Source organism: Seriola aureovittata, chromosome 10 (genome assembly GCF_021018895.1).
Source record: "Seriola aureovittata isolate HTS-2021-v1 ecotype China chromosome 10, ASM2101889v1, whole genome shotgun sequence".
Taxonomy (NCBI): domain Eukaryota; kingdom Metazoa; phylum Chordata; class Actinopteri; order Carangiformes; family Carangidae; genus Seriola; species Seriola aureovittata.
In genome coordinates, this window is record NC_079373.1 from 6885721 (window position 1) to 6909227 (window position 23507).

Consider the following 23507-nt stretch of genomic DNA (forward strand, 5'->3'; position numbering starts at 1 on the left):
GAAAGCAGAACAGTGAAGAAGTCTTAAATCTTTTTCTTGAGTTTTACAGTTGGTTCTTGTTCATCCACAGTGTGATCAGTCTTCATTACTGTACGACAGGAGTCGCTGGTGTCTCCTGGAGGCCAACACATCTCTGTTGCCTGAAGGTGAAGATGATGTAACTTAAGCACTGTCGTCATTAAAGGTACAGTCACTGTACCAACATCACCCATGTTGGAATTCCACTGGCAAAGACTATATAGTATACACTATGCCTTTAAAAGAGTCCTTGCAGTGCCATGTTTTATTTTTCATTTCCTACTTCCTTATACTGTTGTTGACTCATTGCTGCACTTTTGTTTATCTGTTTGTTATCTAAAGGTATGAAATAACTTTTACTTAACTTTTTTTAATTCTACTATTATTTGTGAAACCAATGATTTGACCAAATACAACAGGAAAAAAAAAATTACATCAAAGAATGAATGTAAACCATGTAGGAATTTTGATGCTCAATTTTTGTTTAAACTGTTTAGACAGAGAGGTTTGGATAGAAGTATACAGTCATTTTGGAGGCTGTAGTTTCTGGTCCTATTAAATAGCTTTGTGTTTTAGTGAGGGGTATTTATTATGTTTAATCTACCCTACTTGATATATATACACACACACAAAACTGAAAATCATAACCTGTATACAAATTTCTTTTCCACAGGACTTTGTGAGACTGTTTTAGACTCCGTAATATTTATGTAATGCACTGGAAATTGCGTACATGTATCCGTTAACAATCATCTTAATGCACTTTTAGAGGTTTTTTTTTGGAAATGATAGCCATTTGTCCCATTTCCAAGCCATCTTAAACAATGGTGTAAACCTGTCTGGCACAAAAATGAAAGAAACACGTAAGCATAAACAATTCACTGCAGCTACACAGTGAAATTCACCATTATGTTGAATAAACAACACTGACACATACTGAGATTAGAAATGTCAGGTGTTTATTGTTTTGTGTCAAAGCCTCAGATTATGATTTTAATTTACTTGTCTCTCCACACTCAGGTAGTGACAGGATTAATTTCCAATAGACAGTATTTTATAAGTGAACCATGATCATAAATAGTATCCTTGTAAGGTATTTACAAAATATGAGTTGATGTTCTGACCTTTGTCTTCTCTTTAGATAATGGACCAAAGGAACTCACTTGAGCCTTCAGACAGTCAGTCACAGTCCACTGTCCCACTGTCTCCTATTCATGTTCCTCCCACACTGAGAGATGGTGAGTGTTACCATGTCTTCATTAGCTACAGCAGCACTGACCACGAGTGGACCCACTCCATCATCAACCAGCTGGAGTTCTATGGCCTGCAGGTCTGCTACCATGATCGTGACTTCACTCCCGGGCGCACCGTGTTGGAGAACATGTCCGAGTGCATCCAGGAGAGCCAGAAGGTGCTGCTGGTTCTCAGCCCGGAGTTTGTGAGGAGCCGCTGGTGTCTCCTGGAGGCCAACATGTCTCTGTTCAGAGACTGTCTGGAGAGGAAACCCATCGTCCCAGTGCTGCTGCAGCCAGGAGTCTCAGTTCCTCCTCACCTCTGCCACCTCACCTACCTGGAGGCCACCGACCCTGAATTTATGAATAAACTGCTCAAGGTGCTCTGCACCCCCAACCAGCAGCTTCAAGGGTCCACTGTGGTGCCCTTCCAGGCTCCCTCTATCTACAACGGGAAAGCCCTGAAGCCTTTGACTGCTGTCAATGATGAGGGACTCAATAGATGGGACTGTGGTCGGTTCAGTGACATGGAGGTGCCAGACCAACTGCGCCTGATCATTGAGGACCAGGAGAAGTACAGAGAGGCTGTGAGGATGATCAACAGTGTTTCTCAAAAAGTGTGGCTGCGTCCACTCTGGCTTCGAACACTGATTGGCTTATGTTTTGGATTGTTTCTTACAGTCTTGATAATGGGTTCTATATTTCTGTTAATTGTTTTTTCTGGACTATTGGTGATCGTTACTCCTTGTTTCTGGTTTGTTATAATTGGGTTTTTTATTCAGTTTGGTCTCTGGCAGAGAGATGATGAGAAGTACATTATGAGGGAGATGCAGAAAGCTGTAGGTCAGGCAAACATAATCCTCTCTGAAGAGAAGGTGTTAATGGGCTGTTGGTCCAATTCAAAACTCTATGTGGTGTATGTTTCTCTGGATGGTTGCAAACGTGAGTTTGCAGAAACATTTTCTGAGCAGACTGGTGCTGAGGACATGTTTCAAAGAGCAATGATCTACTTCTCATCAGGTTACGTCTCCTGCCTTGCCAAAAGAAACTTTCCTTTTGCCCAGTCCAGCTCCACTGGTCACCTGGAGGGAGGGGTGTGTTTCTGTCAGTATGTCTCGCAGCAGCTGAGCAGGGGAGAATGGCAGTAGAGGTAAAAAGGAAATCAAGATGTATTAATTGTCCAATAGATGTCAGGTGAATTGTCAGTCTCAGAAAAGCTCATTCCTCACATATACATGCTCTGGATATATGAATATATAAATTCATAACATATTAAATACATCAAATACACATAGTAAAATTTATGTATGCAAATATTAAAAATACATGCTGAATTTTTAAATGGTATTTTAGGTTGCAATCATATATGTTAATATACATTTAGTTTATATATGCAAGTTTCTTAAAACGACATGCATATAAAAATTCTATATGCTTCTGCATGTTTATCTTATTAATTGGTGTGTCCATTTTGCCATTCTGGGAAAGTGGAACCCACTGTTTATAATTTCGGATTGATATATATTTATGCAACATACTGTATGTCTATAATATAATCATAGATACACAAACACAATTTCTAATAGATGTCATATATCATTTTTATGATAGGATAACAGGATACTGTGGGGTTTTTTGTGTGTGTTTTTTTTCAGCAAACTCAATGGAGGCATAAAGCTGACGTTTTCTTTGGCCACTTGCGCTTCACTGATAAATGTTTTTATTTTGCCATGTACACTTTTCATGCCTTTTCTTACATCTTTGGTCTTTATAAAGTTTACTAGCTTTGTCTTTTAGTTCTCTTGATTGCACGATTACAACCGCACTTCTTTTTGCATGAACAGGCTACTTACTATTTAGCAACACTGAGTTGCTTGAGAACGTTTGATTCTGCAGCAAGGGACACGTTACATATTTTGGAATCTATTGTTATACTTGAAATGAATTGAAAATATTCTTGTTCTTCAGCATATTGTGGCATTTGAAACTATCGGTATTATAAGAGAAGTCATGTTTGCCACAAACCTAAACGTATTTGAGTATCTGTGGTACCATATATTACATGTGGGACTGTTATAAAGTGGGTGACGACACAGCACTTGTCCCCCTTTTTGCCATATTGTGAACCAATTTAGTGTTTTTATTTACTTCCATCACAACCAGAGACTTTGCACATAACTATCCTGGGTTTGTTTTTGTTTTGCATTTTGTTTGGTTACAGTTCACACACCATCATTACTTCTGATTGAATTAAAACACAGATGGGTATTGTTAAATTTAGCTATTGCATATGATTTTCTTTCTCTGTTACTTACCATACCTACCATGTGCTCCAGGGACAACAGGAGGACACTTCCCCTATACACTTGGTTACATCATCAGTGATGTCACTGGGGTACACTATGTATGGGGGTAGGTAAGGAGGGAAAGTTGATTGATTTTGTGTTTATTTAGTGAACGTTTAGTTTGATTTATTGATAAATAGTTGTAAATGGTAGATGGAGGTGTTCCTATAGGAAGGATTGGGAAAACCAATAACTTTGTTACACCCCTGTTTTCAGGAAACACATGGTTGGCAGGTATGGTACAGCCCCGGTTGGCTCCAGTTGATGCAAGGAGCTATTTAAGCAATTGCTTTAGGTTGCTGGTGAGGAAACATCAGTGCAGCCATGTGCATGTGCTGTTCACTTATGTTACTATGTGTTTACTTATGTTCAGCTCAGCCAAGTTAACTGTTTATTTAGTTTTTTGGGTTTGTACATATTTTGTGTTACACGTGCATCACGGTGCCACTTTCTGTGTAAATAAATTAGTACTTGTGAAACATGAACACAGTTTCTTGAATCTGCCTAATGCAGTACCTCTAAACACACACTGGTCAGGCCCACCAGCAGGTACCAGCAGGATGACTTGGACTAGTTTATATCGTTTATCGATTATATTGTTTTAAAATTGAATGTATCTTTAATGAGAATGTAGCAACTGATCAAGATATAACTGTATTACTAGAGGCTGAGTCATTTGGGTGTTTCTATATTTCATGTGGTATTTATATTCTGTTTACATCACAATCCCAAACACATTGAGTTTTGAAAACAACAGTATGTTCATTAAAAGACTTCATCTTATTTAGTCATGTTTTGTTTTTTTTAAAATCATATTCCAATTTATTGTTTAAGATAAACCTTTGCTGTAACTTACATTACATCCACACTTAAAGTGACTTTAATCAGTTATATAGCGCAGCAGCATGATCACTGAGCACGTATGAATGTGTGACTCTTTTAGCTTTACCAGCAATGCCACCGTGCCTGTGTGATGTCCGAGTGCGTCCGGGAGAGCCAGAAGGTGCTGCTGCTTGTGAGGAGCCGCTGGTGTCTCCCGGAGGCCGATTTGTCTCTGTTGCATGAAGGTGAAGATGATGCAAATTAAGCACTGTTGTCATTAAAGGTACAGTCACTGTAACAACATCACCCATGTTGGAATTCCACTGGGGAAAGATGTGTAGATTACAGTGTGCCTTTAAAAGAGTCTACACAGGGCTGTGATTTGGTTTTCATTTTCCTCCTTCCTCATACTGTTGTCGGCGGCTCATTGCTGCACTGTTTTATGTGTTGATTGTCTAAAGGTATGAAAAATTTCTTTTTTTCTAGCTATCCTTGAATGATTTGACTAAATACAACAAAAGGAAAAAATATTTAAATCAAAGAGTGAATGTGAACCATGTATGGACTGACTCTGATACTCACTTTTTGTTGAAACTTTAGGACAGAGAGGTTTGGATAGAAGTATACAGTCATTTTTGAGGATGTAGTATATGGTTCTACTAAATAGCTTTGTGTTTTACTGAGAGGTTTTTCCCATGTTTAGTCTAACCTCATTGATATATATACAGTTGTAAAACAAAACTGAAAATCATAACCTGTATGAAAGTGAATTTTTTACTAGACTTTGTTAGATTGGTACATTTATGTAACACACTGGAAATTGAGTTTATCCTTTTAAATCAGTTTAACGCATTTTTAGTGGAATTTAGAAATGATAGTTACTTGGCCTATTTCCAAACGTGCATTTTGGAAGACAGCGACAGACAGTGGCTGGGCAGAACTTATCTGATCTTTGTGCTTTTGAATTCATAAAATACGTAATGAAATTCAATCTAAAGTAATTGTGTGAACCTGTCTGGAACAAAAATAAAATAAACATGTTAGAAGATTCAACAATTCACTACGACAACAAAGTGAAATTCACCATTATGTTGAATAAACAACACTCTGACACATACTGAGATTAGAACTGTCAGGTGTTTATGGTGTTGTGTCAAAGCCTCAGATTATAATTTTAATGTACATGTCTCTCCACACTCTCAGGTAGTGACAGGATTAATCTCAAATTGACAGTAACTGCTAAGACTCTGTGACCTCACTAACTTCTTCCTTAGACACTGTTGAAGGTAAATACACTTTATAGCTGAACCATGATCATAAATAGTATCCTTGTAAGGTATTTACAGTATATGAGTTGATGTTCTGACCTTTGTCTTCTCTTTAGATAATGGACCAAAGGAACTCACTTGAGCCTTCAGACAGTCAGTCACAGTCCACTGTCCCACTGTCTCCTTCCATTCGTGTTCCTCCCAAACTGAGAGATGGTGAGTGTTACCATGTCTTCATTAGCTACAGCAGCACTGACCAGCAGTGGACCCACTCCATCATCAACCAGCTGGAGTCCTATGGCCTGCAGGTCTGCTACCATGATCGTGACTTCACTCCCGGGCGCACCGTGTTGGAGAACATGTCCGAGTGCATCCAGGAGAGCCAGAAGGTGCTGCTGGTTCTCAGCCCGGAGTTTGTGAGGAGCCGCTGGTGTCTCCTGGAGGCCAACATGTCTCTGTTCAGAGACTGTCTGGAGAGGAAACCCATCGTCCCAGTGCTGCTGCAGCCAGGAGTCTCAGTTCCTCTCCACCTCTGCCACCTCACCTACCTGGAAGCCAACGACCCTGAATTTATGAATAAACTGTTCAAGGTGCTCTGCACCCCCAACCAGCAGCTTCAAGGGTCCACTGTGGTGCCCTTCCAGCCTCCCTCTATCTACAACGGGAAAGCCCTGCAGCCTTTGACTGCTGTCAATGATGAGGGACTCAATAAATGGGACTGTGGTCAGTTCGGTGACATGGAGGTGCCAGACCAACTGCGCCTGATCATTGAGGACCAGGAGAAGTACAGAGAGGCTGTGAGGATGATCAACAGTGTCTCTCAAACCAAAGTGTGGCTGCGTCCACTCTGGCTTAGACTACTGGTTACATTGTTTGTTACATTTTTTTTAATGCTTATCGTAGCTGGTTTTGGAATTATGCTAACTTTAATCATAATTGACTACGATATTTCCAAAAACAAAAACACAAATCTTTTTAGACTGGTGGTGCTCACTAGTACTTGTTTCTGCTGTGTTCTTTTTGCATTTGTTATTAATCTTGCTCTCTTGAAGAAGGATGAAGAGAATTACATTTTGAGGGAGATGCAGAAAGCTGTAGGTCAGGCAAACACAATCCTCTCTGAAGAGAAGGTGTTAATGGGCTGCGTGTCCAAATTAAAACTCTATCTGGTGTATGTTTCTCTGGATGGTTGCAAACGTGAGTTTGCACAAACATTTTCTGAGCAGACTGGTGCTGAGGACATGTTTCAAAGAGCAATGATCTACTTCTCGTCAGGTTACGCCTCCTGCCTTGCCAAAAGACACTTTCCTTTTCCCCGGTCCAGCTCCACTGGTCACCTGGAGGGAGGGGTGTGTTTCTGTCAGTATGTCTCGCAGCAGCTGAGCATGGGAGAATGGAAGTAGAGGGATGAAAGAAATCAAGATGTAATCTGTGATGTGATCAAGATAATATAAAAAGAAATCAAGTTAATTGTTCAATACATGTCAGGTAAATTATCTGTCTCAGAAAAGCTCATTCTTACTTAAGAAATATTACCTCAACATACACTTAGGTGACATACCTGCAGCCAACCAGCTTGTATTGTGAGTGGAGTAAGACGAGCCACTGAGAGTTTTTAAGGGCAAAATTACGGCAGTCATGTCAGCAACAGAACTGATTCTGTCACTTTAACAACCCTAAAAAGCAGAACAGTGAAGAGATTTATATCTTCTACTTCCTGAGTTTTACCATTGGTTCTTGTTCATCCGCACAGTGTGATCAGTCTTCATTACTGTATCATAAATAGGTATGAATTGACTTTATTGTGAATTCTGTGTTGTCCTGATTCTGTGTGATTATAGTTTTTAATCTTCAAAGGAGTAATATGACGCTGAAGGTTTTTGCATGTGTGTGTGTGTGGTTGTTTTTTCAGAAAAATCAATGGTGCCATGAACGCTGACGTGTTCTTCAGCAACTTTTTCATGATTGTGCTTCACTGATAAATATTTTTAGTTTGCCATGTACACTTTTCATCATGGGTCTTTATAACTCCTACTAACTTTGTATTTTAGCCCTTTTGATTACAGGATTATGACCTTACTTCTTTTCTCATGAGAGGGTACTTTCTGTATATTTAGCAACACTGAGTTACATAAGAAGGTTTGATTCTGCAGTGAGTGACATCACATTACACTTTATAGATTTGGGAATCTATTGTTATAGTAGATATTAATTGAAAATAAGTGCTGTCTGTGTTTTGTTTCTTCAGTGGCATTTGAAGCCATCGGTTTCATTAGAGAAGTTATTTGCGAATGATTTGTACTTTATTACATGTGGGATTATCAGGATGACTTGGACTATTTTTTATCTATTTTGACATTGACTGTTTTTTATTTGTATTTAGCAACTGAACAAGATATAAATGTATTACTGAAAGCTGAGTCATTTGGGTTTTTCTAAATTTCATGTGGTATTTACCTTCTGTTTATATCACAATCCAAAACACACAGAGTTCTGAAAACAAAAGTATGTTCATTAAAAGACTTTACCTCATTAAACAAGTTTTTAATCATATTAAAACTTATTGGAACATATTGGAATCTTTGATCAGGATTTGTGATTTGAATCACAGGTGAAGAAAGCTGTGCAGTCATGTTTTTATCATTTTAGAAATATAGCTAAGGTTACGTCTTTTATTCCAGCCACAGATCCGGAGAAACTCATCCATGTTTTTACTGCCTCCTGCCTTGACTACTGTAACTTCCCATATACCTGTCTCATTCAGAAATCAATCCACCGCCTACAGTTTGTTCAAAATGCTGCAGCCGGCTCATAACTCAGTCCAAAAAATATGTTCATATCGAGACTGTCATCCTGTGAAAAAAACGAGCCCATAGGTTGTTTGTGCAGCAGGTTATTACAACCCATAGTTATGTTTTGTTGTTAGGCAACATCTAGTGGCCTTAGTAATTATAACAGGAGCAAAGGGAAAACTGAGGTGACGTCATATATTGAGGCGACAAAGTCCACAGGTGGAGGAGGTTGAGGTGGATGGAAGGGTCAACAATAGACAGATATATGATACAGGAAAGCGGTGTTCTATTCTCATGTGAAAGTAGCAGTTTATGTTGTTTCTATTGTCCATGAGCGTTCGACAAAGTTAACAACATTGTTATTGTTGTAACCATGACAACAAAGATCATCTAATGTTGAGGAAGTACCTATATTAACCCAAATCATAATCTTTTCCTAAACCTAAACAACTAGTTCTAGAGCCCAAACCTAACCAAGCCATGACCGTTATTCTAGTAAGCATGGCGATGAAGGTAGGTCCAGCGCTCTTGATACAGTCGGCGTGTTTTTTTATTGTAACCATGACAATCAAGGTGCAGTATGCCTGCCACCGTTGGGGCGCTATTTCAGGAGACAATCCTATACACTAGCTGTCCATTTATTTGAGGATTGGTTTTAAAATTCTTTTAATTGCTTTTAAGGCCAGGCTTGGGCTGGCCCCTCCTTATATTTCTGACCTTTTATCCCTCTACGAGCCGGGACGCAGTCTAATATCCTCTGGTAGTTCATTTCTTGCCCTTCCAAGGTCTAGGTTGAAAACCAAAGGAGGCAGGCCTTTGCTGTCAGGGACCCTAAACTTTAGAAAAACTTGATAAGACCCAAAGGGTCAGTTCCATGTTTTATCTTACTTCTTAAGACACATATTGTGATGTCTTTTTAATTTCATCTACATTTTACTTGTACAGATTTGTTTGGATGGTTTTTATTTGAATCAGCTCATGCACTTTGTTATTTATTTATTTATTGAAAAGTGCTGTACAAGTCTTTTTCTTATAATAATGTTTGAGATAAACTTTTGCTGTAACTTACATCACATCCAAACTTGAAGTGACTTTATTGAGTTATGCTGAACAGTAGCATGATCACTAAGCATCTCTAAATTTGTGACTCTTTTAGCTTCACTAACATAAAATAAACACTGCTAAATTAAATCTTTGAAAAATTTGCCCAAATGTTTAAATTATATTTTTAGTTATATTATATTTTTTATCTCATTTTAGTTTTCCATAGATAATGGACCAAAGGAACTCACTTGAGCCTTCAGACAGTCAGTCACAGTCCACTGTCCCACTGTCTCCTTCCATTCATGTTCCTCCCACACTGAGAGATGGTGAGTGTTACCATGTCTTCGTTAGCTACAGCAGCACTGACCAGCAGTGGACCCACTCCATCATCAACCAGCTGGAGTCCTATGGCCTGCAGGTCTGCTACCATGATCGTGACTTCACTCCCGGGCGCACCGTATTGGAGAACATGTCCGAGTGCATCCAGGAGAGCCAGAAGGTGCTGCTGGTTCTCAGCCCGGAGTTTGTGAGGAGCCGCTGGTGTCTCCTGGAGGCCAACATGTCTCTGTTCAGAGACTGTCTGGAGAGGAAACCCATCGTCCCAGTGCTGCTGCAGCCAGGAGTCTCAGTTCCTCCTCACCTCTGCCACCTCACCTACCTGGAGGCCACCGACCCTGAATTTATGAATAAGCTGCTCAAAGTGCTCTGCACCCCCAACCAGCAGCTTCAAGGGTCCACTGTGGTGCCCTTCCAGGCTCCCTCTATCTACAACGGGAAAGCCCTGCAGCCTTTGACTGCTGTCAATGATGAGGGACTCAATAAATGGGACTGTGGTCAGTTCAGTGACATGGAGGTGCCAGACCAACTGCGCCTGATCATTGAGGACCAGGAGAAGTACAGAGAGGCTGTGAGGATGATCAACAGTGTCTCTCAAACCAAAGTGTGGCTGCGTCCACTCTGGCTTCGAACACTGATCTACATTGCTGGTGTAATAGTAGTTTTAGTCTTAGCAAGTTTTTGTACATATACAGGTGTATTTGCATTTATGCTTTTGTTCACAGTTGACAACCATGGTGTTTCTGGAACAATGATCCTCACTATTTCTAGTCTCTGCTGTATTCCAATAGGGTTTCTTATTCAGCTTAGTCTCTGGAAGAAAGATGATGAGAAGTATATTGTGAGGGAGATGCAGAAAGCTGTAGGTCAGGCAAACATAATCCTTTCTGAAGAGAAGGTATTAATGGGCTGTCGGTCCAATTCAAAACTCTATGTGGTGTATGTTTCTCTGGATGGTTGCAAACATGAGTTTGCAGAAACATTTTCTGAGCAAGCTGGTGTTGAGGACATGTTTCGAAGAGCAATTATGTACTTCTCATCAGGTTATGCCTCCTGCCTTGCCAAAAGACACTTTCCTTTTGCCCAGTCCAGCTCCACTGGTCACCTGGAGGGAGGGGTGTGTTTCTGTCAGTATGTCTCGCAACAGCTGAGCAGGGGAGAATGGAAGTAGGGATATGAATGAACTAAAAACTATTACATACCCAATATACGTATGTCAGGTGAATTATCAGTCCCAGAAATATATATAGAATATTATACATTTATAAACATTACCTGTTAATAGCACAACTCACATTGGACACACTCTCTAATTTTATTTGATAAATCAGCATCTCGACTAACATGTGGCACTGAGAGCCATTCAAGGCTCAGTTACTTCATTCACATTATAAGCCCTTCACACACCAGAACAGAGAATGTCTCCCTAACAAACCTAAAATAGTTTACAGTTTCTACTTCCTGATTTCAATTTTGGTTCTTGCTCTTCCACACAGTGAGGTCGTTCTTCACAGATGTGCTTGACTTTACTGTGCCATGAACAGGTGTGAATGTACATTGCTTTGTATAATATGTCGTCCTCTCATTTTTAAAAAGAGAAGTGTGTTTCTCTTTATATGTCTCCCCGCAGTGGAGAACGAAGCGATGGATATACATTTTTTTGGGGGGGGCATTTCTGCTTTATTTCTACAGTGAGCCGCTGTGGTTAGGACTTATTCTTAGCACATGGTACTAGCTCTACCAGGTGAGCTACCAGGGCACCGAGAAATTCTTCAAATTTGGCACGAATATTCATTTGGACTCAAGGATGAACTGATTCGATTTTGGCGGTCAAAGGTCAAAGGTCAAGGACACAGTGACCTCACCAAACATGGTTTTGCCCTTGTGAACGCAATATCTCATGAACTCTTAAAGGGAATCCCTTGTGTTCACTGGGACTCTAGGATGAACTGATTAGATTTTGGTGGTCAAAGGTCAAAGCCAGTATAACTTTAGTGGTTTTGAATAACAATTGATAAAACTGCTAAACTTTTTTTGGTGACAAAAAGGTGAACTGTAAATGCAGGAAAAGCTGTTTACTTTCTGTTAACATTTTCAGGCTGCATGTGAACATGATGATAAGTTTCAGTCACTTTCTAGAAAATGATGGACTTAGAAATGGATGTGTTACTGACTTTGAACTCCTTAGGTTTCAATGAGGAATGCTGAATGTCTGAGGCTCATTAGCAGTAGCGGACGCATTTCCACTTGCCTGAAATACAACCTGAGCTCAGACTGGTTTATCCACCTGTGTTTGGGGGTAAAGGCCTCTGCAAAAGGGATAACATGTACATGTTCATATTCTGCTGTGGTTTCTATTCATGCCCCGAGTCTGAATTGCCAATTTCCAGTATCCACCTGCATAGCTGGCTATAGATTCCCATGTTATCATGTCTCTTGAGCCATTTAGCAAGTGTGAGTGCATATACAGTTTATCGTGATTGTTAAGGCAAGATGAATTGAATCAGCAGCCTGGTATGATCAACTGGCATATGAATAACAGGTCAGTTTTTTAAGTGAGTTCATGTTGTATCACCATGCATTTTTTGTGTCATTTCTCTACTGTCCAACCCCTAAACCCCTCACTGAAATGGCATTAAAAGATACACGAAAAGCTTAAAATTCATAGACATGACATGCAAAAAGTCCCTAAAAGCGGCGTGCTATTTATACACCATCCCATGATATCATGTGGGAATCTTTTTTAAAGAAATTGGACAACTACAAATTCTGCAGCTGAAAACAAGCTATCCCTTCTAACTGCAGCATGTGTCACCTAAGTTAGTGTCACATTTTACAATGATGATTATGTTTTAACATGTGTTTGATAATATTTTCATGCCATTTAGATTGTTAATTACTTCATTAAAAAATGTAAACATCAGAGGAAAACAATTTGTCTCTCTACACTGTTTATTTAATGGGTGAGTGGAATCCTTGATGGGAGGAGGTCAGGGGAGATGATAATTAGGAGACAATCCGGGGCAATCTCAGAAAAACAGAAAATACTACAATAAATCATTATTAAATAATTCAGTATATTATTGATTAATTTTTGCCCTCAGAAACCCAACAAGCATTATTTAATCTATGGAGCAGGTGCGAGTTTAACTATCTGTTTTTACAATAAGCAATAAGATGTTTGTCAAAGACCAGATGCTATAATAACACATCATTCACAAAATAGCCACTGAAGCAAGCAAGAGTGGTTGAGTGTGTATTCATTAAAACTTTTCTCAAGCAGTGGCAGCAGCCCCATAAATCTGACTAGTTATGTCATTTTCCAATATAAGCCTGGCCTGCGGCTTAAGACAGCCCGAGGTATAAGATTCTCTTATCTGTTGCTCTTTTGACCAAAATGTTGTTGACCTTTCCCACTGAAGCCGCCTTATCAGAAACAAAGACCTGTTTCAGATGAGGGCGCTGCCATGTACCAGAGAACAGGGATCAATATTTGCTGTCCTTTACGACATTCAGTAACGGGATTCAGGATATGAAACAGAGACATATGACACTGTTGCCTGAGGGTTATGTAGCAACAAATCCTAACAAACAGTAAAAAAGAAAAAAAAAAGACACTGCTGAGAATATCAACCAGACCAAGATTGCACGTCAGCGGGGGTGATGCCTGGGTCACACTGTACACATTAAATTCTCAATGTGCCTGATGAGAGGCGGAAATGCGCTCTTACTGCTGCAGTTCAATTAAAACCGTATTAGGAAGGATTAAGTGTACATGTCTCAGGTAAAAATAAATAAATAAAAGGTCTCACTGCCATGTAATCATGTTGTGTGCACACATGCTGAATGTGTTGGTGTGCGGGGATAATTGCTAACAGAAGCAACGGTCGTATAACAAGAACAGCCTGACTAACTCTCAACAATGACCCCATGCTGATTTAGCTCAATCACTTCCACTCCTGTCACATCTATTAAAGCTTTATCTCCTCCATATTATAGCATGTATATGTGTCCGTGCGCACGTACAGGTGTGCCTGAGACATAAAATTATTCCCACATCCACAACAAGCTTTTACTGTATTCAAAACACAGCAGTGCAAATGGCTCTTTTCCCCTGTGCAATGAGCCCTGGGTGATGGAAATTGGATATTTTATTCTTTTCTTTCTTTTTAATTAAGCTCTCAAAACCACCTCATACTAGCTACTGTTATACCATGACATGTTTTGAATTTCAACAGAGTTAATTAAAACAATCCTCTGCCACAAGATTTAGTATGGAGAGATGAGAGAAAAAAAAGCAGACTGGAAATAACTCGTTGAACTGATGAAATGATTGAAAAGTGGCTCGTAAAATTTAGCAGTTTCCTCCTCCATAGAGCACAGTGGCTGCAGTCAATTCTTTAAATAATACACCATTGAATTACATTATATTTTTAAAATCAAATTCAGCGCCTGTAGCTGAAAGTTGACAGCTAAACGATGTCAGTGAACAAGCCTATCATTGTACAAATTCAGATTCACTGGCATAGATTTGGGACAACAAAAAAAAAAAAATACACACACACATATTATTGTGACCTGTGAATTGTGAAGCCCTGAGTCCTTGAGATGGTCCCCAGAAAAAGAGGGAATCATTTATTTTCACTATAATTCCATCCATAATGACAGAGTGTATGGCTATTTTTTTCATGGGGTTCAAACATTTTCTGTGATAAAAGCAAAAATCTTATCAGATGGGGGACCCTGGGACAACATCTTATCAAACAGGGCTCTGTGGACTAATTTCTGTCTGGTATTCCCAAAGATTTTCAGTCACCAAGGTTACATGGATAGTTGTAAAAGTCAAAAGCTGCTGAACATGCTGAGCTATTTAGAAATGATGAAGCTTCTCGGGTGAATGGTGGTTAACCCTGGTTTGGTTTGGTACAGATTAAAAAACAAAACATTGCATGTTAAATAATGAGAGGTGTTGGCACTGCAGGTGGATTTTGTCACCCTTGGATACAGCCAGGCTACATTAGCTGTTTCTTCTGTTTCCCGTCTTTGTGCTAAGCTAAGGTAATGGGTATAGTTTCATATCTAATGGATAGCTATGAAACTCTCTGCATGGAAGCAAAAAAAGGATATTTTCCAAAACGGTTACCTGTTCCCACAAACAACGGTAGGGCTATCTCCACTCGTATTTCAAGTAAAATTATTACTTCTTTCTTCTCGTTTGTTTGCCTCTTACTCATATGCTTTAGTATCTGGCAATAACACATACAACATAATATAATATAATATAACACCAATTTGTTCCAAATGCATCACCCATATTATATTTAGGTAAATACTGAAAGAGTGTATTGAATAACAGGCTGTGGCATGGACATAAATTGATGTACTAAAGGACAAAGTAAACACAGACACGGGTAAATATATATTATATTAAAATCCAATGAAACAGGTCATGTGTGAAGTAATGAGCTAGGAAAATGATCTAACACCTCTGCTTCAAGTCATCAAGTCGAAATACGCAATCAACTCCTGCATTAATTGTTTATCTCATTCATGATTTCCTCCAGAGAGAAACTCTGCCAACAGCACGTCATGCAGCATGTGGGCAGTGACATACTACAGCTAATCCACAGAGATGTATGCATCAATGTGACAAGAGTTTTGTTTTGTTTGTCTGACAAAGAATAACTAACAGCCAGATGTCATGAGGACTGATTGCTTTTGGGAGCGTAAAGTTGTTGCTTTTCACTGGATAACAGTCAATCCCCATGACTCCAGACACGTGAACATAAACAGCAATCATGTATTGGCATGACAATTATGTGTACTTTGGAAAATTACAATGAAAAAAGTGAGTGTTTTTGCTGGGGAAAATAGATTAGATTAGTCAGCACAAGGAGCCACACAGCTGACTTGTCTGACCTTCGATTAAGTCGAAAGCACGTTGTCTAACGTCAGGAATGTGAGTCCTGGACTAAAATCATCTGAAATCCCACTGTTTTATCTGAACAAAGCAACACACAAGTTTCAGTCAGTTTATTATTTACTAGGATTGCAACATAGCATGTTTATATTGTCCAGTGTGGATTTGGAGGGAACTTTGTCAAGTGTGAGAAAGCTGCTCAAGTAAATGTCTTGGCTTGGAGTTTTACCTGAAAGACTTCCTTAAAAACTGAGGCCATGGAGTATAAAGGTCACATGTGGGTGGGCTGGACTTGCGGCATGGCTGAGAGCGGTGACTGCATTGTTGTGACATCACAAAGTTACGGATGTCCTGATGGCTCGTTTTAGGACTCAGTTTCTGTTGAGAGCGAAGGTCGGACACAGAAATTCAAGAATCAGTCGGACAGTGCCCGGTGCTAAAATAGATCTTCATCATGGCAACAGTTACCCACAGAAGCATTTCCTCTTTAGGGATTTTGCCTACAATGTGCAGTATGACACCAGTTCAGTAAATCATTCATGTGCCACAGTGTCACATATGTGAACAGTAACAAATCAAATTCCAGGTGCATTTTTATCAATCAATTTCTTAAATTAGCCATTGCTGGTGTTCTGGCTTGCAATCTAATGGATTAGAAAAAAATGGTCTGAGGCCAAACTTACTTGAAGTTTCAGACATAAAACAAACAACAACACAATAATAATAATAAATATGCCACAAAATTTGAATTAAAAAGACATGCTGCATTTCTAAAACAAATCAACTGCTGCATTGATTTTGACCGGCCTGTTTTTTTAATCTGTCCCCTAACTTTATGGAAGTGCAGTAACAGGTTAACCAAAGGTGGAAATATTAATGAGCCAAGGGCCAAAAACTGTGATAGAAATACCCCTCAACAGTTCAGTGACAGCAACGCCGTTAAATAAGCTATTTAAATCTATAGATATCTATAGACATACAGTATATATGTGTGTATATTTTATTTCAATCAATGTATCTGTCTGTAGAAATACAGGTGCAGATCCACAATTTACAACGTGCTCAGTTCTGCCTCCATGCCATGTTGTTTGGGTCTGGAATGTCGAGACAAACATGATAAAAGGCCTCCAGAAGAAACACATCCTGTCGGCTGAGACAAGACAAGGAGCCACTCCATGTCAGCTCTGTTGAAGTGGAGCTGCCTGTGTCGGCATGATAGGCAAAGGGGAAGCTTAGTGCCAGCAGCCAGATTGTGTTTGAATTGCATACATTTAAAATTTGGCAAGCTTATTTTTGAACCACAGAATACTAGCAATAATAATGCATTAGTTCAATAAATTAGCCCGGATTTCTGATTTGAGCTGAATCCACGACCATGATATTGCCTGGGTGTAAAGAGGCCACAAAGGACGGCGCATTGACTGCTTGTGTACCCATGTATGAAGGTTCTTAGGTCAGGTTGTGCGTGTTTGCTTAAATGGTATCTATAGCATGCCTATCTGCATTACATAAATCTTCATCATCATCATCATCATCATATATAATGTGCACTGTGACACTTGGGTCAACAATATAAGGGTTAAGCCAACAACATATATCAAACCTGATACTGAGCAGAGGTTTGACCAGATACAAGCTAAACGGACAAACCAAACCTAATCCCCCCCCCCCCCTTTAAAAAAATAAATCTCTTATCAGCAGACAGCCTTGTGACATCGCCTGCAAGACCCTGAAAGAAAACCACGCTGAGAGGAGAGAGAGAAGGACGGTAGAGCTCAGAGTCCTGTCTAGACCCTTCAGTCAACACTGGGGAGCTGGTCCGTGCAGTGACAGATGTATTCCTCACTGGCAGTGAGCTCATGCAAAAGCACACCTTGTAATGCTCAGTTAATGGTGACTTTAATCTGAAAGAATGGGCACCTTTCAGCATTTGCAAGATATCAACATTGCATGTGCAAGACACACAAGCCAAAAAGCACAAAAAAAAAAACATTTTTATATCAAATTATACTGTACATAGAGATTAAAAAGTAGGCAGGATGAGATGATAACATCACTCCTCCAGCTTCCTGATCGAATGTAAGTGCTTCAAATCTATTTAATTTATCATTTTTCCACCTCAGGAGAAAGCAGCATTCATAGCTCACACAGATTTATGGTGCTATCTGATCATGACTCAGACAGATCCTTGATGAACCCTTTAGATTTAATTTAACAGTTGCCGAGCTGGAGGGGCCCACCATTTTGCGACTCTTAAACCACTCACAGACACTTGGTAAGTAGGGGTTACACAGACACAGACAATATATCAGTAGCGATGGGTTCACTTAGTACCTGTTACACAGATTTATCAGCACCTAATAAACATTTAGGTGGTTCAAAATAAGCAGAGTAGATATCATAGAATCTCGGGTTTCATGTAAAGTTGTTATTGCAAAGGTTATGGGTCTGTTTAATGTGTTCTTAGAAAAAGTTTAAAAGCAGCAAGAACAGGAGTCACATGGAGAGATAAGGTCAAAGAAAAATATATTTCCTGCAATAATTATCAATTTTTTTAAGCGTACCCTGACCACTTAGTAATCAAGAATTCATTAGAGATTGTTTTTCTTTTGCTGTCCTTCTACTTTATGAGCTCTCCCACAAGATCAAGTCTTCGCACGGTCTTACAGATCAGCTTACCATTTGGCATGACACGCATCTCATCAGCTTTTCATTATCATTTTTTGGGAATCTCCAGGCACACAATGTCAAGGGGCCAAATGGCAGCCACGGCTCACAGGCTACAGTCTGCAGGAATAATTTTGGCAAGGATCAGTGCGGTGGTGAGACGGAGCGAAGGAGAGAAATTTTCAAACTCCCCTGGCAGTCTCTGAAATGCCTACTGATCCAGCAGTGAGCCAAGCTGCTGCAGATCTAAATGGCAGACACTACAAAGGAACAACTCCATCAGAGATCCCACATATTTTCTCTGATAGCCGAGGCCTGTGGCGTGAGACAAAGCAATAACGTTAAAGCTGCTGGGCTGAGGTAATGTCGTGCCTGCTCGAGACGGCTCAGAGGACTTCAGTGTGGTTATCTGGCAAATCACCAATCTTCATTTTGACTCAGAGAGCTGAATCTGTCTTGAATTTCACTGTCTCAGTCCTATCTACTCTCACACTGAACGGCCACCTCATGTTGAGGGGAAAAAAGAAAATTGGTGTAGAAAACAGAAAAAAAAAAAGAAAAGGTTGGTTCTTGTCTGGTTTTTCCTTGTGTCGGCATCTCTGCTGGCAGAGAACAAGGATGTGAAAGTGCAAAAATAAACTGTGCATGTAGTGATCTCTTTATTCAGCAGATTTAATGTGACACCAATGACATTGTGAGCATGTTACCATGCTGATTTTAGCATTTAGCCAGAGCCTCACAGAGCAGCTAGCATAGCTGTAGACCGTAGCCTCTTTTTTGCAGCGATCCTGCAACATTGTTATTAAGAGGACTCCTCATTGTGCTGGTTTTGGTTGTTTACACAGCACCAAACAAAGCGGGAATTATTGCCGTCTCTGTGTGTGGTTTAAGCTAGCTCTCCGTTTTACACAGCCATCGATCCCGCTCTGTAACTACTTCACAACAACAATGCCCCAACCCCAACTTGACAATAACACTGCCCCCCCCACCCATTCCGCATTCATACCTTTTAATGAATAAAGGTACAACATTTCTGCCTTGCCAGAGCTTCTTAGTCATGTTATCCCAATAACTTATTCCTCCTAAGGGCATGATTATATTCCTTAACAGTGCTGTGTACATGTTGCTTCTTATTTTCCTCTGAGGACAATGTTGAGTGTGAATATGAAGCAGTTTCCTCTGTGAACCGGATCTCGGGGTCATCTTTGACGGAAAGCAGAGTCACTGGGGGCACAGTGGCTGTTTTTTCATTCCCTTAGACCAGCCTGGGTCCAGTCAACCTCTCACCAGCATGTTTACAATTTCACAGAAATCACTGCTCTGCTTTGTATTCTGCATTGGAAAGCACGTCTGAGTATAAATCAGTAGTTCAATACAAAAACCGTATTAGTCTTGTGTTTACTGGCAGAAGAAAAGCGCCATTGCTGGTCAGGAACTCTGTAGGCTGAAGACTTGTCTTTGCTCCAGAATACAGTCCGATCACTGAATGTTACAGGCCAGTGAGGTACAGGCTTGTGATATTTAAAATCAAATCAGATTCCAAATTTAAATTGTGGTTAACAGCTGAGCCAGTGAATTAAAGCAACTCATCACCGAGCTCTAACAGAGTCATCAAAGGTCCTGTGGGTGTTTTTCAACTTATGGGCTGCTGAAATTCGACTGTCTCATCTGTTGAACAGATGTATAAAGACCAAATGAGGATAACTTCAGTCACTCAGTGGATTGTTTTTCTCTTTTGCCTTTGGAAAGACTGTAGAAAAACACAAGCATAGTGTCTGTGTCAACATCACACATTTTCTCTTTTTTTTAGCTTTTTATTTGGGACATTTTTTGACTTTATTCTAATTGCATAGTGAAAGACAGACAGGAAAGTCAGGGGGAGAGAGAGGGGATGACATGCAGCAAAGGGCCGAACCCATCTCCAGTGCGGTGTGGACTAAGCCCATGTTGTACGCACGCAATAAGGTGAGCCACCAAGGACTTTGAGAGACAGGTTGGTGAGCGTGTGCTTGCCACAAACCGGCATGCACCGAAGTCTCGCCTCCACACACGCCCCACCTCTTTGCCCACTTTTGGATTAGCCGGGAGTTAGGCGGAGTCAGGCGCTGCCAAGTCGGTGACGGCAAAGCAGCCCACTCACAGAGGCCACATCCATCTCTATATACAGTCTATGCTGGAAAAATTTCCTTATAAGTGTAAAGGAACATTCATTTGGCTTTTACATTTAGCTGGCGGTTGTTGGTGAGGAGATACATTTTTCAGGGGGCTCATCTATTCAGAAAAATCTGCAATGGAAGTTTAGCCCTAAGATATTGTATGTAACACTTGTGGTGTGAGTAAGGGTATTCTCTTTCTTACCAGGAGGCTACAATCCTGCCGTGGTCACCAAAAAATAAAAACAACCCAGTTAACATTTCCGAAAGTCAACAACTCCACATAGGACTCCTCCAGCTTTTGACAACATCTTTCACAGTATTCAAGCCATGATTTGTTCCATATGAGCTGAACCTCATGTATATATAAACACTCGTGTATGAACATTCTGTTGGTACACACAACCAGTCTAATATTTACCTCAGCTTGCATGGATGGCGTGCGGTCGACAACACAGTGAGTTAATCACACACAGTAAGAGAGAGGAGAAAAGAGAACGAGGGCTGTAATTGGGTAAAAGGCCAAGCTGGAGTACTTCGTGTGCCATTAGCAGAGAAGTGGCCCCAAACCCACACACGTCTATTTCTGTTTGCCCCTCAGCCCTCTCAACAGGGCATCAACAAGGAAGGATATAAGTCACCAGCACCGTTTGAGTCTGTGTAACATGGAAATAAAATAAAGCAGAAATGTAAAATCTCATTTAGCTTTAGAGTCAGAGTGGAATTACAAGCATCCTGTTTTGAGTAGCACAGTCCACGATACTTGAAATTTGTAACCGAGGCCGCCAACTAAATGTACACAAATACTATAACTTATGTTTTATGGTGACAGGTCATATTTTTGCTGGGTTATATTGCTGCAGAATTTTTTTCATTGCTTTTACAAATGTATAGATTTATAGGCTCATTACAGTGGCCAGAGATTTATTTCACCTCCTGGCCTTTGGAATCTGTCAAAGACCCAGTTACTGAATAACCTCAAGAATTGCATGCAGGGGTGTCTAAAAGAAAATAATCACCAGTCCCCTGTGCCCTGACTTCTGGGGTCACTATTTTGTTCTGTCCTGGCCTGAACCCAAATTTTCCTGGTTTTCCTCTGAGCTGCCGCAGACTGAAGGCAGGAAGCTACTGTGTGTCACCAGAGAGAGAGAGATGGGATTCAGTTTAGACTGAAGCTGAAATTTACCTAAGCCGCGTTTCGACCAAAAAGTTTTCTTCAGGAACTAAAAGGTTCCTGTGGCCCATTGTTGTCTGCGTTTCCACCGCAGCCTAAAGTCCCGGGAAGATTATGTTAAATTATTACTTGACATGACATTATTCACAGCACTTTGAGGACATAACATAGATGAAAATACGGGACAAACTGTGTCCTATATTCATTCAATACTGGACGCAGCATTTTATTTTCTAATATGAGACAATTCATTATTATACGTGACGGGTGGTGATCCTAGCCACTCCAGTTGTTGTGGTCCTTTATTTTCTTGAAGTCCTGTTTCAGTTTTTTAACCTTCTCCCTCGGTGTGGAAAATGTGTTCGCTCGCTCAGTCGCTTCGGACTTTTGAACATGGTGGGTGAAATAAAATGCAGCAAGTATTCGACCAGTCAGAAATGTTCAGCACTGCTGACCACACCCCCCGAGGTTACTGAACCTTTGGAAAGTACCACCCCTCGACGAGGTACTTTTTTGGGAGTCGATCAATTGCCCCAAAACTAAATTTAGACCTTGGTTCCTGTGGTGGAAACACACATAGTTCCTCAAAAGGTTCCTGGTTCCTGGGGAAAGTTCCTGTGGTGGAAACGCGGCTTTAATGGTAACATATGTTATTTCTATGGAGGCTGGCCAAAACAAAGATAAGATAATAGAGAAAATGGTATTGTTATTTAATTTCTATTTTCCCAATTTTTATAAAAACATTACTTCCTGCAGCACTTGAATTAAAAGTTAATTGAAACCACCGCTGATGTCTGCACTGGTGTTACAACAACAATGTACACCACAATGTGTGCGTGTGTACTTTAATTGTGTGGGATGCATGGACCCATCTGTATTCTAAAGATAGTGATGGTGAGAACGTAAACAAAGGCAGAGATGTTTTATGAAGCTTCATCCCAAATCTATTTTTATTTATCAAACATACAACCGCATAGGCTTAAATGTGGCTGAATGTATGTGTCTTTCATTAATAAATTAATGAATCCCTTCAGGCAAAAACATTTTCACTTAGTCATAGACGGCAGCAAACATGTTTCTGACTCTCAGAAAAGCAAACAAATAAGAGCGAGGAGGTGACAGGATAAGAATATTTAAATTATAAAACAACAACAATTTGCTATTTAGACATTTTTTTATATATATAAATCTACTCCACAGTCCAGTTGCCTCCGTGCTAAATTAATGGAGGGGATCAGAGCAAGACCTTGATTCTCCCCCAGAGGGTTGATGTTATTGGGTCACAGTGTGCGGATTCAAAGAAACTGCAGTGAGAACATTGCCGTCTACTCTCCTGATAGATGATGAGTCGTGTCGATGCCTTTGAGTTTCCCATAAGATCTTGATTGCAGGACGCTCATGCACACAAGCGCACAAGCACACACACACACACACACACACACAGGAACCACCACATGCGTGCACATCTGCACCAAAGACTCACCCACACACGCCTGTAGAATTTCCACTCGGCTAATCTATCTTCATATAAATAACCCAGCTTTGCTTTTGCTGTTTATGTTGGAACTGAAGTTTCTCATCAGTGGTGCATGCATATCCCTTTTCAAAAGCCTCACATCAAGTGCTCGATGAAGGGTTTTCTAACACGGATCATAACCACGATTGCAAAATTACGCAATCGGGAAAAGACTGTGAGGCCTCAGGTTGTTGCTGAAATTTTTTTTTTTCTCACATTT

The 23507-nt window shown here is 40.2% G+C and overlaps 3 protein-coding genes across 3 annotated transcripts; all 3 read left to right on the forward strand.

The window, feature by feature from the left end:
- Nucleotides 1-321: 321 nt before the first annotated feature.
- LOC130176185 (uncharacterized) lies at nucleotides 322-4682 on the forward strand. The gene is made up of 3 exons (XM_056387126.1): nucleotides 322-360; nucleotides 1160-1837; nucleotides 4539-4682. The coding sequence occupies exons 2-3, from the start codon at nucleotides 1163-1165 to the stop codon at nucleotides 4680-4682; spliced, it is 819 nt and encodes a 272-aa protein (XP_056243101.1). The 5' UTR covers nucleotides 322-360; nucleotides 1160-1162.
- Nucleotides 4683-4843: 161 nt separating this feature from the next.
- LOC130175855 (uncharacterized) lies at nucleotides 4844-8208 on the forward strand. The gene is made up of 2 exons (XM_056386456.1): nucleotides 4844-4878; nucleotides 5802-8208. The coding sequence occupies exon 2, from the start codon at nucleotides 5805-5807 to the stop codon at nucleotides 7086-7088; it is 1284 nt and encodes a 427-aa protein (XP_056242431.1). The 5' UTR covers nucleotides 4844-4878; nucleotides 5802-5804; the 3' UTR covers nucleotides 7089-8208.
- On the forward strand, nucleotides 7438-12780 carry LOC130175856 (uncharacterized). The gene is made up of 2 exons (XM_056386457.1): nucleotides 7438-7471; nucleotides 9738-12780. The coding sequence occupies exon 2, from the start codon at nucleotides 9751-9753 to the stop codon at nucleotides 11026-11028; it is 1278 nt and encodes a 425-aa protein (XP_056242432.1). The 5' UTR covers nucleotides 7438-7471; nucleotides 9738-9750; the 3' UTR covers nucleotides 11029-12780.
- The last annotated feature ends 10727 nt before the right edge of the window (nucleotides 12781-23507 follow it).

Excerpts from the sequence above, each read along its gene's own strand:
- LOC130176185 (XM_056387126.1), top strand. The coding sequence starts at position 1,163 with ATGGACCAAAGGAACTCACTTGAGCCTTCAGACAGTCAGTCACAGTCC. Across the intron at positions 1,838-4,538 it reads AGGAGAAGTACAGAGAGGCT|CTTTACCAGCAATGCCACCG; the intron begins GTGAGGATGATC and ends TGACTCTTTTAG.
- LOC130175855 (XM_056386456.1), top strand. The coding sequence starts at position 5,805 with ATGGACCAAAGGAACTCACTTGAGCCTTCAGACAGTCAGTCACAGTCC.
- LOC130175856 (XM_056386457.1), top strand. The coding sequence starts at position 9,751 with ATGGACCAAAGGAACTCACTTGAGCCTTCAGACAGTCAGTCACAGTCC.